This window comes from Lissotriton helveticus, chromosome 11 (assembly GCF_964261635.1).
Source record: "Lissotriton helveticus chromosome 11, aLisHel1.1, whole genome shotgun sequence".
In the NCBI taxonomy this organism is placed as follows: domain Eukaryota; kingdom Metazoa; phylum Chordata; class Amphibia; order Caudata; family Salamandridae; genus Lissotriton; species Lissotriton helveticus.
Genome location: NC_136072.1, coordinates 583320406 through 583337674, shown reverse-complemented (window position 1 = coordinate 583337674; position 17269 = coordinate 583320406). Strand labels below are relative to the sequence as shown.

Below are 17269 nucleotides of genomic sequence, written 5' to 3'. Positions count from 1 at the left end.
GCTGGAGGGCGCTGTAGGATAGGGAATAGTTTAATTTACTATCCAAAACCTTCCCTACTATCCACGGGGACTGGAGTTGGAATAGTAAATTAAACTATTCCACTATCCAGCGCCCCTCAACGCAAGTCGTTGTAACGACTTGCGTTGTGAAACCTGCGTTGTAAAGGCATGCGTAGTAAAAGCATGCATTGTGATGACATACATCCATCGATTACAGACACGCAATATATTCATTAGAGTCCCTAAATACAGTCTCGCGCCTCCTAAAGCCAGAAAGACAGTCCCCTACAAGGCCCATTATCTCCAGCACCCACAAATTGAACACTAAACATTGACACCTCATTGGGGCTCGAATTAAACTCAAATTAGCTTGCATTACTTTTTAAGCAATTCATTCCCCTTTGTCAAACTGCCACAAAAATATCTGGGGGCATCTTAGAAGAAAAGAAATCCTCATATTTGAATCTAAAGATTTGAAAACTGTCCGAGTCCTTCAGAAGAGCAGCACCCTCCCCCTGGAACACACTTCCTCCTGAAATGCGCTGCCTATCTGTACACCTCCAAAAGCACCTAATAAAAACCTATGCTAGAAATGTCCACTAGGTGGTAGAGTTCACCCACATTGTGATCGATGGCGGGTTAGAACAAAACACAGAATTTATTCCAGATGTGAAACTCGTGTTTTGCAGTTTATGACTGTGAACCATCTGGCCCTGTACTGTGTCTGCATTGTCTTGTATGGACTACAACATATGGGACAGAAAGTAGAAACTACTGCTCTCTTTTCTGATGCTCTGACTATTACATGGTTGTACACCTGGGGATAACAGTGGCAGGCCATTGCACATATTTGTATTGTATTTATGGAATGTTCTTCTCCCATTCCCTGATCGTTGTCAGGGCCGGCCTTAGGCATGTGCAAGCTGTGCACCTGCACAGGGCCACCAAACCCAGGGGCCACCAAGCCAATATATATCCTTAATATAATAATCCTCTGAGGATGGATGCATATTTGAGTGGCGACCCCTGGCAGGGATTTGGCGGTCTCCGGCTCTGTTTCACTTCCAAACAACCTGAACCCCCCTTCACTGGCCTCTGCGCTCCGCCCCACCGGGACCCCCTCTTCCGTGGCCCCCTACCTACGCTCCCTGCCCAGGGCCACCATGAGCCTAGAGCCGCCCCTGTCGTTGTCTATTACATGCCTGTAATCCGGTGATTAACAGTGTTGGCAGGCTATGCTCATATTGGTATTGTATTTATTGCCTGCTCTTCTCCTATTACTGGATCTGTCTGACCTCGAATGTTAAGCGCTCTGAATGGTGCCGAGGTCATGCTCACGTCTTGCACTTATTTGTAATGATTGTTCTTTTCCCACTATTGTATCCTACCTACCCTAATTGTGAAGCGCTCTGATACCCACCTGGGTCATGTTGGCGCTATACAAAACTTTATAAATAAATAAAAATAAACCTAACATTATGAGGCTGCCCTACTACATGATAGGATTCTGGCAAACGGAAGGGAATCCGGCTTATATATCTGCAGAGGGTACCACTGTTGTCTGTTAAAAGGAAAAGTTATTTTATCTGTAGCAAGCGTTTTTAAACTTCATGCTGTTCTAGAGTCACACACAGTGCATTATTCCACCATCTAATAGTCGAGATTTCTGTTTGGGATCAGTGGCCCTTCTTACCAGTCAACTCTGCCTTCAAGTGTTTCCCTCTTCAGCACCATGGTTTTAGTATCAAGCTGCTCTTGTCTCGACCTTGCTTTGACATTGACTCTAGAGATCCCCTCTCCCTTGTTTTCATAAATGTCCATGGGATCTTCCAGAGGTACACACCTGTTTCGGATGATAGTACAGTCCGCTCGGCTGGTACTCAGAGACACTTTTGTAGTCACCAAGTTAATACAGTGAGGGAATGAATCAACGAAGGCCACTAGGCCCAAAGCTAGAAAAGACCACTGATGTTTCTTATAGTTTTGTAATTGCACTCATATTGTGCTTACCACCCCTGATGAGGCGACAATGTGCTTTTTCAGTGAGTAGCACGCTAATCCGGAACCCAAAAGGATTAGTGGTGAATTAGTATAGTGAAATATAAAATAAATTTGAATGGTGGATATGTTAGTCTGTTATTTGGATTGAAAAGAAAATTGGAAGGACATAAAAGGGAATGGTTTGCATTTATATAGCACTGCTACCCCTGATGAGGTGTTGAAGCGCTTCTCGGCTAGTAGCACGCTACTCTGCATCGTGAATATCATAGATTATCACTGTTGATCAAAGTCCTATGATCTTGGCCCCCTTGATCCGGTATCAAGACATGGTCATATATTATTGAAATCATATTCTGAACGTTTTCTGTTGTTTCATGATGACTATGACTTGCCTGGACATACAACAGAATAGTTGACCTTATTAAGAGTTTACCATGGTTCACATTAAACAATATCACGTGAAAGCCTGCGATTATGTTTTATGCATGCGTAATGTCCATGGATTACAATTCTCATTGCTCATGCAAGTATAATAATTCTCATTTTGGGGTTTGGCGTCTAATGAGGGAGGCTGCGGAGACAATTCTGATGTTTTTAGAGTGAAACATTGTATAAAAAGCTCGGGTTTTAGTCATTCGAGGAATGCTTTTTGGATTTCCAGAGAACGAGGCACTAGGCAGCTCAGCACCCTGCCAATGAACATTAAACATCAGACTCTTAAAGCATTAACATTTTCATTATTTACTTGTGCCAATATGTTCTTAAATTCACTATTACTGTCTTGCACCCAGTATGACCTGCACTAGTGCTAAATAACTGTAAAATATTGTTCCAGTTTTGCTTGTCTTTGACTGCTCAAAGGAATGCCTGGATCCCATGCATATAATGAAGCCTGCTGAGTCTCTGGCAGCTCTGAAGGAGCCACACTTGGGCCATGGAGGGTTTAGTGAGACCCCTGAGCATTTTCTCAGCTTTGCAGGCCCAATAGCTAGATATACGGCTCTGAGGCGTAAAGGAAATCTAACCGAGAGGGCCAAGAATGTTCTGATTCACAACAGATGAAGTTGATTTGATAGCTTGTTTTAAAATATAGTAAGTATGTCCCTAATAAATGAAACTTGGAAGTCAAGTACAAAAATGCAGCAGTAGCTAGAAGAACATGGCATCATTGTTTTCCTACAGCGCTCCATGTAGATCGAAGTGAACTGGATCGGCGACAGGACTTTAACCCTCATCTCAAATGGAATGGGTTGCAAAAGCCTCGTTTTTGCACGACAGGGTAAGTTCGCTCTTGATTCTTTTAAAATTCACTGGTCATACGCTACAGGTGTGATCTGTTGAGACACATCTAGCAGTGCATTAAGTGGAATAACCCCCCATGTCCTCTGAGATTGCCTTTTAGGATGAAACTAGTTCTGTTTTCAGAGATGTATTGAAAGTCCCCTACTTCCCACTGGGGACACCTACTCCCAAGCAAAGGAGGTCTTAGCAGTGCACACTCTTGTCTAGTGAGGTACTTTTTAAGCATAGGAAGTTGACATTTAATATTTCCTTACACCATACATTGCCTTAGCTGGTTTACATTTTTAAAGTACATGGTTATATTGTGATGGCACCACAGGCTCCCTGCAGCCTTACCAGCAGCAGATGTTCTCGGATGATGAAAAGCTGCTTGGCCCACTGTCCGAGCCATTTCTTCCTCCAGAGGAAGCCACATATCTGGGACTCGGCTGGGGCTGGGCCATCGTTCACGCCAGCGCTCGCTGACCACTGGATATAGTGCGCCCGGTCCTTCACGCAATCGTCCTCCTCCCCGTAGGACTCATAGTGACTGCTGTCTGTGTCAGCACTACCTGTTGGGGCAAGTACACTGAAATAAACCACAATCTATGCACATGCACTTAGCAATGATAAATGGTATCTTTGTTGGATTTAGGTTCAGAAGATCTAAGTGTAATAGGATTTGTGGTGGGCGGTGCTGCCTGCTTTGAGTGTTAAAAGAGCAAACACTGTTAGACTCGGTGATGATTTGTGTTGGATTTAGGGATGTAGGAAATTACAAGTATTGGGTGTGTGCTGCTAAAAATACATATTCTGGGTTGAGGTTAGGTGTGGCAAGAGTGAACTGTGTTAGGTTTGTTGATAGGCAGTGCTGCCTGTGTTGAGTTTAGGGTTGACAAGAGTGAACTGTGCGAGATGCATTGATAGGCAGTGCTGCCAGTGTTGAGGTTAGGGTTCACAAGAGTGAACAGTGTTAGGCTTGTTGATAGGCAGTGCTGCCTGTGTTGAGGTTAGTTTGACAAGAGTGTACTGTGTTCGGTTTGTTGATAGGCAGGGCTGCCTGCGTTGACATTAGGATTGACAAGATTGAACTGTGTTAGGTTTATTGATCGTCAGTGCTGTCTGTGTTGAGGTTAAGGTGGCCAAGAGTGTACTGTGTTAGGTTTGTTGATAGGCAGTGCTGCCTGTTTTGAGGTTAGGGTTGACAAGAGTGAACTGTGTTAGGTTTATTGATAGGCAGTGCAGTCTGTGTTGAGGTTAAGTTGGCCAAGAGTGTACTGTGTTAGGTTTGTTGATAGGCAGTGCTGCCTGTGTTGAGGTTACGGTTGACAAGAGTGAACTGTGTTAGGTTTATTGATAGGCAGTTCTGCCTGGCCTGTGATGAGGTTAGTTTGACAAGAGTGTACTGTGTTAGGTTTGTTGATAGGCAGTGCTGCCTGTGTTGAGGTTAGGGTTAACAAGAGTGAACTGTGTTAGGTTTATTGATAGGCAGTGCTGTCTGTGTCGAGGTTAAGGTGGCCAAGAGTGTACTGTGTTAGGTTTGTTGATAGGCAGTGCTGCCTGTTTTGAGGTTAGGGTTGACAAGAGTGAACTGTGTTAGGTTTATTGATAGGCAGTGCAGTCTGTGTTGAGGTTATGTTGGCCAAGAGTGTACTGTGTTAGGTTTGTTGATAGGCAGTGCTGCCTGTGTTGAGGTTACAGTTGACAAGAGTGAACTGTGTTAGGTTTATTGATAGGCAGTTCTGCCTGTGATGAGGTTAGTTTGAAAAGAGTGTACTGTGTTAGGTTTGTTGATAGGCAGTGCTGCCTGTGTTGAGGTTACGGTTGACAAGAGTGAACTGTGTTAGGTTTATTGATAGGCAGTTCTGCCTGTGATGAGGTTAGTTTGACAAGAGTGTACTGTGTTAGGTTTGTTGATAGGCAGTGCTGCCTGTGTTGAGGTTAGGGTTAACAAGAGTGAACTGTGTTAGGTTTATTGATAGGCAGTGCTGTCTGTGTCGAGGTTAAGGTGGCCAAGAGTGAACTGTGTTAGGTTTGTTGATAGGCAGTGCTCCCTGTGTTGAGATTAGGGTTGCCAAAAGTGAACTGTGTTAGGTTTATTGATAGGCAGTGCTGCCGTTAGGGTTGACAAGAGTGAACTGTGTTAGGTTTGTTTATAGGCAGCGCGTTGCCTGTGTTGAGGTTAGGTTTGAGAAGAGTTACCTATGTATGTTTTCTTGTTGGAAAGAGCTACCTGTGATGGGTTTATGGTTTAGTAGTGCTACCCTTGTAAGTTTAGTCAGGGGCGTAACACAGGCCCCCGCAGCCCACGCGGTGCGGGGGGGCCCCTAGCTCCAAGGGGCCTCCTCGGCACTGAACTCTGGCCGGGAGAGCTCCTGATTGAGCCTGAAGGGGGCCCCCCTAAGTACCGTGCAGGGAGGCCCCCTCACTTTTCGTTACACCAGTGAGTTTAGTTATGGGTTAGCGCAAGAAGGACTATGTTATGATTAGGCCTAAGAATGCTTAACTTTGCATGAGTTTGTAATGGTAAGATGAGTCTGTTTTGGTTTCAGTAATACGAATATTTGTCTGTATTGGGTTTGGTGATGGGGAAAGCTGTCTGCATTTGCAACGGGAATACAATCAATTACCATTGTCCATTTAGTGATGAGGACGTGTATCTGTGATGTGAGTACTGATAAGAAGAGAGTTTGGGTGCATATCATTTCCTGTATATTTTGTGCACAACCAGTTGCCTTTATTGGTGACTAGCTACGCAAATGGTTATGCATAGGATTACCTGCGGATGTATGTCATTACAACGCATGCTTTCACTCCGCATGCCATTACGACGCAACTTTTACAACGCAAGTCGTTACAACGACTTGCCTTGGGGGGCGCTGGAAAGTGGAATAGTTTAATTTACTATTCCAACTCCAGTCCCCGTGGATAGTAGGGAAGGTGTTGGATAGTAATTAAACTGTTCCCTATCCTAGAGCGCCCTCCAGCGCAAGTTGTTGTAATGACTTGCGTTGTAATAGTTGCGTCGTAATGGTAGTGCGGAGTAAAAGTTGCGTTGTAAAGGATGTTTCCCATTACCTGCATTAGAGTGCCCGCGGGGGCTCACAGGCTCCGCTTCCTCGTACGAGTCATCCTGTTCCTGTTGCTGAAGATGGATAGGAAGCCCCAGCTTTGCCCTTTCAAACTAAAATACAGAAAATGAGAAGTGGTAGAACTTTTGATCTGTGGATGGAATCGCCAACACATTATGCAGCAAAGTTTTCTGCCGAAGAAAGTCTTATCACTCGATCCTTATAGAAAGGAACAATAGGCAGGGCCACAGGAATAATGCAATTCTGCAGCGACTTTCGCTAATTTTGGATTTTACGCATTTGCCACGCACTCCATCATCTGCCACATAATGTGCAGATCTTGACAAAAAATGTGTTTCTAGCTCGAACGGATCAGAAGTTACAAAACATACGGTGACTCAGATTCCTGTGCACCAGAAGGTTTTCCGCAACGGTTGGCTGGTCATCTTTCAGCTGCTTATTGCTGTATTTAGGTGTTAAATTGGTACTAATTATGATAAACACTTTACTCAGACACTGTACCAGGCTTTAAAATGGCATAATAATGAAGAAATACTATCACAAAATGTGCTGCATTATGCCGCATAATTTAGTGAACCCTGTCGCATAATTTGGTCTTCTTCTGCAGCACAATTCCAGTGGCCCTGACGATAGGCAGATAACTCTATGTATAGATGCATCTCCCACTTTCCCATTGGATAGCTAGCTAGCTAGAAGTATTTTGCGTGGCCATGTGAGGTGAAGTGAACTGTATATGGCAGGGTCAGGTTCTGTCTTAATGGCGCTTTTTAGGGAAAATATTTTTGTATATTATCGTGCAGGGATAAACGTGAACACAAAAACGAAAAATGTCAACCAGTGTGAATGTGCTTTGTGCTGCATGGAATGTTGGAGTGATGATGTGTATTGGAATGTTGGGTGCCTGTGAGGTGAAGTGTGACAGTTGAGAAGGGACTAAGTAGCAGCCAGGCTGCTCCTGGTGGTGGCCGCTTCACTACAACTCTTCTACTTGTAACCTACTTCAATAAATCTTCTTAATCTACATCCTTATTGCGTGGATCTTCATTACTACACACTGCTTTCGTCCATGGTCATTCACAAGGCTTCCTCCTGTGCAGTCTCATATAACAAACCAGAGAAGTCCATCAGATACACAAAATTAATGTCATCCTCCCAAATGCAAACAGACACCATCAAACACCCAGACACCAACATGTGTTAACAGATATCAAGAAATCAGAAGAAACATCATTGATCATGGCAAGTATAACAAACTCAGCAAACTGTATTGTATTGTGACATAGCCCTTACTAATACCGTGTGCATTTAGCTTGCCTAAATGTATGTAGTGTGTAAATTGTTGACAACATTAGTCAAAAATGATGAAAGTGAACTGTTATGATTTCAAATTAACTAAGAGAGAGGGAAGAGGGGGTGATGAAGAAGAGAAAAGTGGGACAGAATGCAAAAACGGAAGATGGACAAGGGCGATTTGAAGGCAGGACAAAAGGCATGAGAGAAAAAAGAAAACCATAAGAGAAAGAGGGCGAATGAAAGAGCAAGAAGGAAGACAGTACAGAAAGAGGGAAGACAGAATGAATAAAGGACTCAAGATATTAAATGATGGAGTGATGTAGGGACAGAAAGAACAAGCATTGGCAAAGCCAATAGGTCTTCCTTATTCAAGAGCTATTGATTTTGCCAATGTCTTTTCAGCATGCTGTATAGCAGCATGGCTAAAAGTTAGTGATGTGATGTAGAGTAGAGTGGCGCCAAAGAGAGTGGTGTAGAGCAGAGGGGAATAGAGTGGAGTGACAAAGAGGGGCATGGAGTGGGGTAGAGTTGAGCGGTATAGAGTGGCATGGGGTGGAGTGACGTAGAGTAGAGTGGTGTGGGATAAAGTGAAGTGGAGTGGCGCAGAGTAGCACGCATAGAGTGGAGTGGTGTAAAGTGGAATGGAGTGTCGCGGAGTGGCTTGGAGTGAAGTGGCGTATAGTATAGTGACATAGAAAGTGGAGGGCAAGAGTGGAGTGGCACAGCGTGGAGCGGCATATAGTGGAGTGACGTAGAGTAATGTTGAGTGGAGTGGTGAAGAATGGAGAGGCGTGGAGTGGATGGCATAGAGTATAATGAAGTTGTGTGGAGTTGCGTACAGTAGGATGGGATAGAGTGGAGTGGTGTGGAGGTGCCTTAGAGTAAAGTGGCGCAGAGTGGAGTGGGGGAAAGTGGTGTTAAGTGGAGTGGTTTAGAGTGGAGCGGAGTGCTGTAGAGTGGAGTGGAGTGCCGTAGAGTGCAGAGGCATAGAGTGGACTGTCACAGAGTAGAGTGGTGTAGAGTGAAGTGGAATAAAGTGGAGTGGATGGGCATGGAGTGTGGTAGAGCAGAGTAGAGTGGCATAGAGTGGGATTTAAAGTGGCATAGAGTGGCGTGGAGTGGCACAGAGTTGAAGAAATTGCCGTGGAGTGGCATAGAGTAGAGTGGCGTGGAGTAGAGGAGCATAGAGTAACATAGAGTGGCACAGAGTGGAGTGCGTAGAGTGGCATGGAGTTGTGTAGAGTGGCTTGGAGTAGAGTGTCAGAGTAGAGTGGCGTAGAGGAGAGCAGAGTGGAGTGGCCCAGAGAGGAGTGGTGTAGAGTGGAGTAGCATAGAGTGGAGTGGCATAGAATTGTGAGGAGGGGAGTGGCATTGTATGGCGTGGAGTGGCGTTGAGTAGGGCGGAGTGGCATCAAGTTGAGTGGCACACAGTAGAGTGGTTTAGAGTGTAGTGGCATAGTACAGTGGTGTGGCATAGAGCAGAGTGGAGTGGCGTAGAGTAGCGTGGAGGGGCACAGAGTGGGTTGGAGTTTCATAGAGTACAGTGGCATACAGTGGAGTGGTGTGGTAGAGTGGTTCGGAACATAGAAGAGTGTCATAAAGTGGAGTGGCATGGTGTGGAGTGGTGTAGAGTGGCGTGGAGTGCAGTGGTGTAGAGTGGCATGGAGTGGCGTTCAGTTGTATAGAGTGGAGTGGCATAGAGTGGAGGGGTGCACAGTGGAATGGCGTAGAGTAGAGTGGCTTAAAATGGAGTGGCGTTGTAGAGTGGTGTAGTAGAGTGGTGTGGCATATAACATAGAGTGGCGTAGAGTGTAGTGGACAGAGTGGCATGGAATTGAGTGGTGTAGAGTGGATTGGCATAGAGTGGCATGCAGTGGAGTGACGTAGAGTGGAATGCTATAGAGTGGCATGGAGTGAAGTGGCGTAGAGTGGTATGGAGAGGAGTGGCGTACAGTGGAATAGCATAGAGTAGTCACAGGGGAGCCCGAAATATGAACAATAAACAGACAACATAGACAGTTGGATAGACTTAGAGGATAGATTGAGAGATGAAAGGAGTGGAGAATAGTCAAAGAGAAAGAACGAAAGCCATGATAAAGGAAGCAAGCAGAGAGAGTGAAGAGTTAAGTGTCACCCTAGTTAAGAGTCAGTCCTGCCATAACAGCCAGGATTAGAAATCATTGAAACAGTTGCTATTAAATCAGGGAAATGTTCTCACTCTCTCATATACTTCTGTTAACATCTGAGAATTTTTATGGGGTTGAAGAATAAAAATAGATTTAACTACTTGTGTAAAAGAAAGAGAGTTTTGTCCCAAAAGATGCAGACTCTCTGTGACGTGTAGAGAGTTTCACGCCCTAAAATCAGAGTTTCACGGTCTATAACCAGTCCTTATAAGTGTGCTTACACAGTCTTCCTCTTTTGACGGCAGCTGCTTCTTTGGCCTCTGCTTGCTGAATGAAGTCTGCAAAAGTCACATCCAGTATGAAGAATGGGTTTGTGGCAATACCCCACGATGCAGACGTGTCTCACATGATCTGACAAGTTTGTGTCACCTATGCAGCCACAGTGCATTCTGGTTATTGAAGTCCACCTTTTCACATTTCATTCCTACGATTATAAACAGCGTTTCATGGTGTTCTCCTTTCATCAGAACAGCATCTAGGTCTTGTTTAGAGTGCATCCCTTCTTGTTTTTTTGCAAGTGGGTTGTACTCTTGCTTTTGAAGATAATTTACCGTTAGTTGACAAGCAGCACGAAGAGACTAATGATCCTATCTGACAGCTAAACACTGCCCCTGTCGTCCTCGAAACTAAAACAAGATGGACACTAACCCAACAGAAGAAGACATTCCCTCACTGTTCTGTAAACAAGTACACAAATCCTACAAGAATGCTGGTCAAGCAGAACCCTGGCAAACCATCTACTACTTGGCGCAGAAAAAACAGCCAAAACAATTCAGACACATGGAAAATCTGGAACAAATAACTCAAGTTGAAAACCCTGTAAAATGCAACAAGAAAGGCTCGCCAATTGAGGACGGTCAACACATGTGAGAAACATTCGCATCAGACAGAAAAACAAGGAAAAAAAAGAAAAACGCCAACGGGGTATGACAGCAAAAGAAGGTAGGAATGGGATTTTCATCTTCGGTTCGGTCGGGGGGGGGGCGGATCTATGCTACATTTTCACTAAAACACTGATTATTGAAATCAGTTCACTCAAATTCATTATATATAAATGCCCCCCCCCCCCCATGCTTATCTGAAAGAAAGTCAGCAATTGGATCTGGACATCCTTGACCTGCGCTGGACACTCCTGAGCTAGACAAAACTATTCATCCTACCTGGAAATCAGATATATATATAGTTTTTTAAACATATTTTTTATTAAAGATAGTCATCAGATCACAATACAGGGAGTGTTAATCGTTACAGTCATATTACAACATTACATGTTACTTAAGAAATAATATTATTAGCGTACTTTCAGATGATACTTTCAAGTTTTTAACCTTACAATAGCCTGTTTTATAGCACACAACAATAATCACATCTTCACATTACTCTCCGAGTGCTTTTTGACATGGTCTCTATTTGTCCAATCCGTAATTACATGTCTCAGTCAGATGAACAATACATGGAAAGCACATTTTCACTAATTAAATGCTGTGGGATTAAGAAAAATTAACCTAAACCCAATAAAGTACCCACCCACCCCGCACCAGTAGACTCAGCAAAAATGCAACCATTTAGTCAGTTCAACCGAGTATATCAGAGGCACAAAAGCTCAACATTGTATACCTGGACAACATCCTTCATTACATTGTAAAGGGGGAACTGCCTTTACAACGCGGGCATTACCACGCGCTGCCATTACTACGCTGCTTTTACAACGCAAGTTGTTTCAACGACTTGCGCTGGAGGGCGCTGTTGACAAAGGAATAGTTTAATTTTCTATTCCAACACCTTCCCTACTGTCAACGTGGGCTGGAGTTGGAATAGAAAATTAAACTAATCCACTATCCAGCCCTTACAGCGCAAGTCGTTGTAATGACTTGCATTGTAAAAAAAGCGTTGTAATGGCACGCGTGGTAATAGCCCGCGTTGTAGTGACAGACATCCATTGTAAAGTTGTACTATAGCTCAAATTATTTATCCCAACTGCCCAGAAAGAACAGGCAATAGGAGAGGGGGGAGGAAGAGGGGACACCTAAAAATTCCATTGATACGCTAGTATGTCTGTAGCAATAAATTCTTCCAATAATACATTCCATTCCATAGAGATGGATGTCCTGCGCAGCCCCTGTTGTTCTTCCCTTTTTAGTTCCGCACTCTACGCCCTTCCCCATCTCACCATCTCAGCGTGCCAATCCTGGCAGTTTTCCATTTCATAGTAATGTTACGTTTCGCTAATATGAATGCAAGATTGTTGAATTTGGTGACTGGGCTTTCTTCCCTTTTGGACCTAGGCCTAGCAAGCAGTATTCCAGCTGATCATTATTTCGCACTGGAGCGATATCTGCTAATATCTCACAGACTGTTGCCCAGTAATGTCCCAGTTGTGGGCAGCTCCATGGCATATGTAGTAGATCCGCTTCCTGCGATTGACAGCGTGGGCATACATCAAATGCGTCTTGAAACATGACACTCAATTTACGCGGGGTCAGGTTGGCCCTATGTAATAGCATGAGTTGTATAATCTTAAATTTAGGGTTCCTCTATACCTTTTCTCGGGTATTCTAGTATAGCGCTCCATTCCTTGTCACTGAGTGCTCGGCCCACATCAATATCCCATTTGTTACGCAGTGGTTGTAGTGTTATCGCTGCTTTTGTGTGGATCCCTTGGAATAGCCATTTAGTTAGATGTCGCCCATTTCCCATCAAATAATGCACAGTGAGTAGTGCGTGCGTTGACAGTTCTACCCCCCTCCCCCCCGGGCTCGTATGTATCTAGAGATACTGGTGTGTAAAAGAAGCAGCGTGTATGGCACTCCGTGTTATTGAACAAATACATCGTGAGGCATTAGGGTACCATCCTTGAAGAATGCGCCCACCGTGTACACTCCTGCATCCTCCCACGCCAACATCTCCTATGTGTAACCCTGCCTAGGTGTGTGGGGATCCCCCAGCAGAGGGATAGTGGAGGCATATGAAGCCCTCGTTTTGGTGTAGCTCATAGCATTCCTTCAGTACAATAACGCAACTTTTAGTAAATAGGGCGCAGTTCGGGGAATTTTACTTTTGGGCAACAAGAGTGTATGCACGTCTCCTCTCTGCCAGGCCAATTGGGACATACCTATCTCATGCAGGTTCTTGCACGCCATCCAATATGCTAACCACTGCAACTGACTCGCATAGCAGTAAGTTTTCCAGTCAGGGACCCCTAGTCCACCCTGTGTAGCATCTAATTGCAGCTTTGCGATCCCTATACGTCTTCGACTCTTGCCCCATATTAATTCAATCAGTAGGGAGGTCAATATTTAAATGGCTGTGACGGTACCATAATGGGTAGGTTGGTGAAATAATACAGCAATCTCGGTAACATCACCATTTTGGCTATTGCCACCTTGCCTGCCACCGATACAGGCAAGGAGGTCCAGAATTTTATTTGGGACCTAAGGGTAGTTATGGCACGATATAAGTTGCCATCCAGAAGATCCGTTGTGTCTCTACATATATTAATTCCTAAATATTTGAAAGTAATAGGTGCTATATGGAATGATCAGTTCCCAAAGCGTAGTATCCCAGTGCGTGTCACAGCAGTAAATAAATAAACATAGGATTTGTCGTTAACCGAGAACCAGAAAAGTTTCTGGAACATAGCAAACGTGGAGGGTATGGGTTCGTAATCCTCATCTAGATTCCTGAAATACAATATTAAGTCATCTGCATATGCGGAGACAATATGAGTGCTGGGTCCCAGTACAATTCCCTTATGTCCTGCTACAGTGCGTAATTTTTGTAAGAGAGGCCCTAAAGCTAAAATGAACAGTAGAGGCAAGAGTGGGTAACCCTGTCTGGAGCCCCGTACAACCTTATATTGCTGTGAAATATGTTTTCCAGTGCGTGCCCGTGCTGTGGGGTTCATATATAATAATCTCACCCACTTTATATATTACTCCGGTATGCCAAATTTGGAAAGGGCATGAACATATACCCTGATGTAGGGAGTCAAAGGCCTGACGCAGATTCAGCGAGATGCATTTCACAGCATCGGCTGTTGGTAGAGTGTGTGTGATTATTTGATGCAGATGCCTAATATTAAGGGCTATGTTCCTGCCCGGGACAAAACCGCACTGGTCATTGTGTATCAGTTGTGGTATGAACTGCCAGAGTCTAATAGCCAACCATTTACTCAATATCTTATAGTCCACATTTAATAAAGAAAGAAGCCTATATCCTGCCATGTCTGCATTATCTCGACCCAGCTTTAATAACGAGAATACGGTCGCCTGAAGTGTAGTAAGAGGAAGGGTGCCATTTTCCAAAGAGGTCTGATATAACCGCTGCAGGTGGGGTATCAACAAATCAGAAAACGTTGAATAAAATTAAATGGTTAGACCATCTCCTCCCAGTGCCTTGTTACGGGGCAAGCTATTAATTGCCTGTTTAATTTTCATACCAGTCACTGGGAGACCCAATGCCTCTTTGTGGTTTTGCAACAATTGTGGGTGTTGTAGGCCGTCAAAGAACTCATCAAGTTCTGTGTCTGCAGTGACAGCTGGTTGTGTAAACAAATTCTCATAATAGTCTTTAAATGCCTTATTTATGTCAAGTTGATTGCACACCATGTCTCCCTTCATAGTCCGTATTTCTAAAATAGGAGAGACCGGCGGGGCGTCCTTGATAATTTTAGCGAGGAGTGGACCCGCCCTCTCCGCCGTGGCATGTTGTTTCTGTGTGTAAAGTCGGTAGTCTAGAAGACGCAGGTCTTCCAATAGTTCTGCGTGTTAAATGTGCGCTTCTTTTAGTTGCGCTTGGTGCGTATCATCCAGTGCAGCTACTTGTTCAAGGCGACCCAGACTATTTTCTATGTCAGTAAGCTGGGCAAAAAGGGTTTGTCTTGCCCCTGCCCTCGTACTAATTGCCACCCCTCTCATTACGGTCTTAAAGGCATCCCATTCTATTTGGCGCGTGGATGCTGTGTTTGCATTTTCAGCGAAGTAGTGTTCTATGGGCGTGGATAGTGCCGCTCGAAAGACCGGGTCTTGCAGAAGCTGTGGTTGCAATTTCCAGGTCGGTACTAGGGTAGGTATTTTGCCCCATTGAAGTGTAAGTTCTACTGGATTATGTGCCGATAATGTTTTACCCAAATGTGTCGAGTCACTGAGTGTGCTCAGCAGTGATAAGGAACAAAATATTCTGTGTATTCTGGTATGCAACTTGTGTGGCGGGGAGTAAAAGGAGTATTCCCTATCCCTAGGGTGTGTCGCACGCCATGCATCCAGAATCCCCCACACAGCTGCCCATCTTTTTAGCGCATCTGCTAATTTCCTACAACCCGTGTTGTGCAATGGAGGGTGGGACCTATCTAGTTTGGCATCAAGCACCACATTAAAGTCTCCACCTAATATCCAGGGGTAGTCCTCCCAACCTATAAATACTGTACTTGGAGCCTATAGGAATTTGTCCTGGTCAGTGTTTGGAGTATATATGCTCCCCATCACTATGTGCTCTCCGTTAAGTAACCTGTGTATGAGGACATATCTGCCATTTGTATCTATCTTTTGTTCCAGTAGCTTAAAAGGAGTACCATTCCTGAGCCATATCGCAGCTCCTCGAGCAAAGGCCGAATATGACGTAAAGAACAGTTGTCCTTGCCATTTCTTATGCAGTCTAACCGCTTCATCATGGCTTAGATGGGTTTCTTGGAGGAACGCAACATGTACCTTCTGTCTATTTAACTGGGCTAGCAATCTATGCCTTTTATGGACTGAGCCAAGCCCTCTTACATTTCAAGAGCTGTACTGATAGCTGCTATGGTGTGCCATCAGGTCCAGTGTAAGATGGACTACTGGGAGCAAAGCAACCAAGTGGACTGATCATCGCCACAAGAGCTAAAGCTGAGTCTACAAAAACCATAACACACCCCAATACTAGGTTCCCCACGTGAACAGCAGAGAACCAAACCATAACTGAAAGTTCAACTGGAAACCTGGAAATCAGATATAAGGACAAAAGCAAAATGTAAAGTTATAAAGTACAAACCGGAAACCACAACCTAGCAGAATATATATTGAGGTTTAATCTAAAGGAAGAAATCAGTGGATACAAGCTAGAAATTGAAAAGGGGGTGGTCATGGCGGACCAAGAAAGCAAGAGTGGCCAATAGTGCAAGTGTGGCCTGTGAGAACATGGGATGTGGTTACTCATGCATCGCCCTAAATATGGGGGAGACACCCGCAGGATCAATAGATGTTCCAACTCAAAGATGAGCAACAGATCTGCACTCTCCTGAGACAAACCTAGAATTGGCACTCACATCTCTGCAGCCTTAAACACCAGCAGAGATTTACAAAACAACACTATAGTAACTGTGAAACTGCAGATATTGGCACCTTGGAAACTCTGAAGCCATACCAATAAAGTATTACTAAACTAAAATAAAGAGAGAAGAATGCGTAACCATATTATATACAGTAGCGGCCTGTGTATTGATACACAGTAGCGGGGTGAGGAGGGGATGGGGCAGTGCGGACGGACAAGACAAAAAAAAGAAAACACTTACCTGCATCGCGTCCCTCTCTTTGGCAGGCACAGGCTACTGGAATGCACTGCTTCCAATCCTGATGCTGCTTTCATGCTGCTGAAAGCAACATCAGCATTGGGCTGAGGATTTGTGAGACTCGGAGCCTGTGCCTGCCCTCTCCAACCCGGGAAAGCAGCTCGGGTTGGAGAGAACTTCAGTGCGCATGACAGTTTGTCGGCCCCAGACGGCCGGTCAAACCATCATGTGCACTGAATAGCAGTGCCCAACATTCATCCTCCAGCTAGTCATACTCCTGGTCCCGCCCCCAAGACTCCACAGTAGGTTTATTATTGTTTTATTTTTCATGTTTTGCAGCTGCTGGCAGGGGGGTGACGTTCCCCCGGAGCCGCCACTGATAATACATGCAGATGTGCAGAGTGTAATATCCTATTCATATCATTGTTGAGTGTGGGGAGGTGCCATGGCTCACAGGAAGCAAAGCCTTGAGTGGGTCACGCTGCCCCTCTCCACTCTTAGCCATGGTAAGAAATAGCACATTACACTCTGCATGGATGGTCTACTTTATTTTCATGTGCATTAGTTTCAAACACAGAAATGTAAGCAGACTCAGATGACTATCTTGTTGCACAGACTCATAATGTGAAGCCATTCTAGAGGATGATGCTGGTCCAGAAAATGCAGCTCTGCAGGGTCAAGAGGATAGGATGTGGCCTATCAGTGTAGTAATACATGACGGAAGCCATCTTTATTGCTATACTTTCTTCAAATTACATGTTTTATTGGGCCTCATATATTTCTACTGGCATTCACTCCTGAAGGTGGGGAGGGGCAGCATGACTTCCTCAAAGCTTTGCCTCTAGTTAATCATGACCCCTCCCCACACTCACCTT

At 44.6% G+C, this 17269-nt stretch overlaps 1 protein-coding gene across 1 annotated transcript in view; it reads right to left on the bottom strand.

The window, feature by feature from the left end:
• Positions 1-17269, bottom strand: part of LOC144790871 (actin filament-associated protein 1-like 2) — a 266716-nt gene that overhangs the window by 120524 nt on the left and 128923 nt on the right. Inside the window, exons 5-6 of the mRNA XM_078665527.1 lie at positions 6361-6466; positions 3640-3854 (exon numbers count right to left, since the gene is read on the bottom strand). Coding sequence (XP_078521653.1) covers positions 3640-3854; positions 6361-6466 — 321 coding nt within the window. The remainder of the gene's footprint in view (positions 1-3639; positions 3855-6360; positions 6467-17269) is intronic.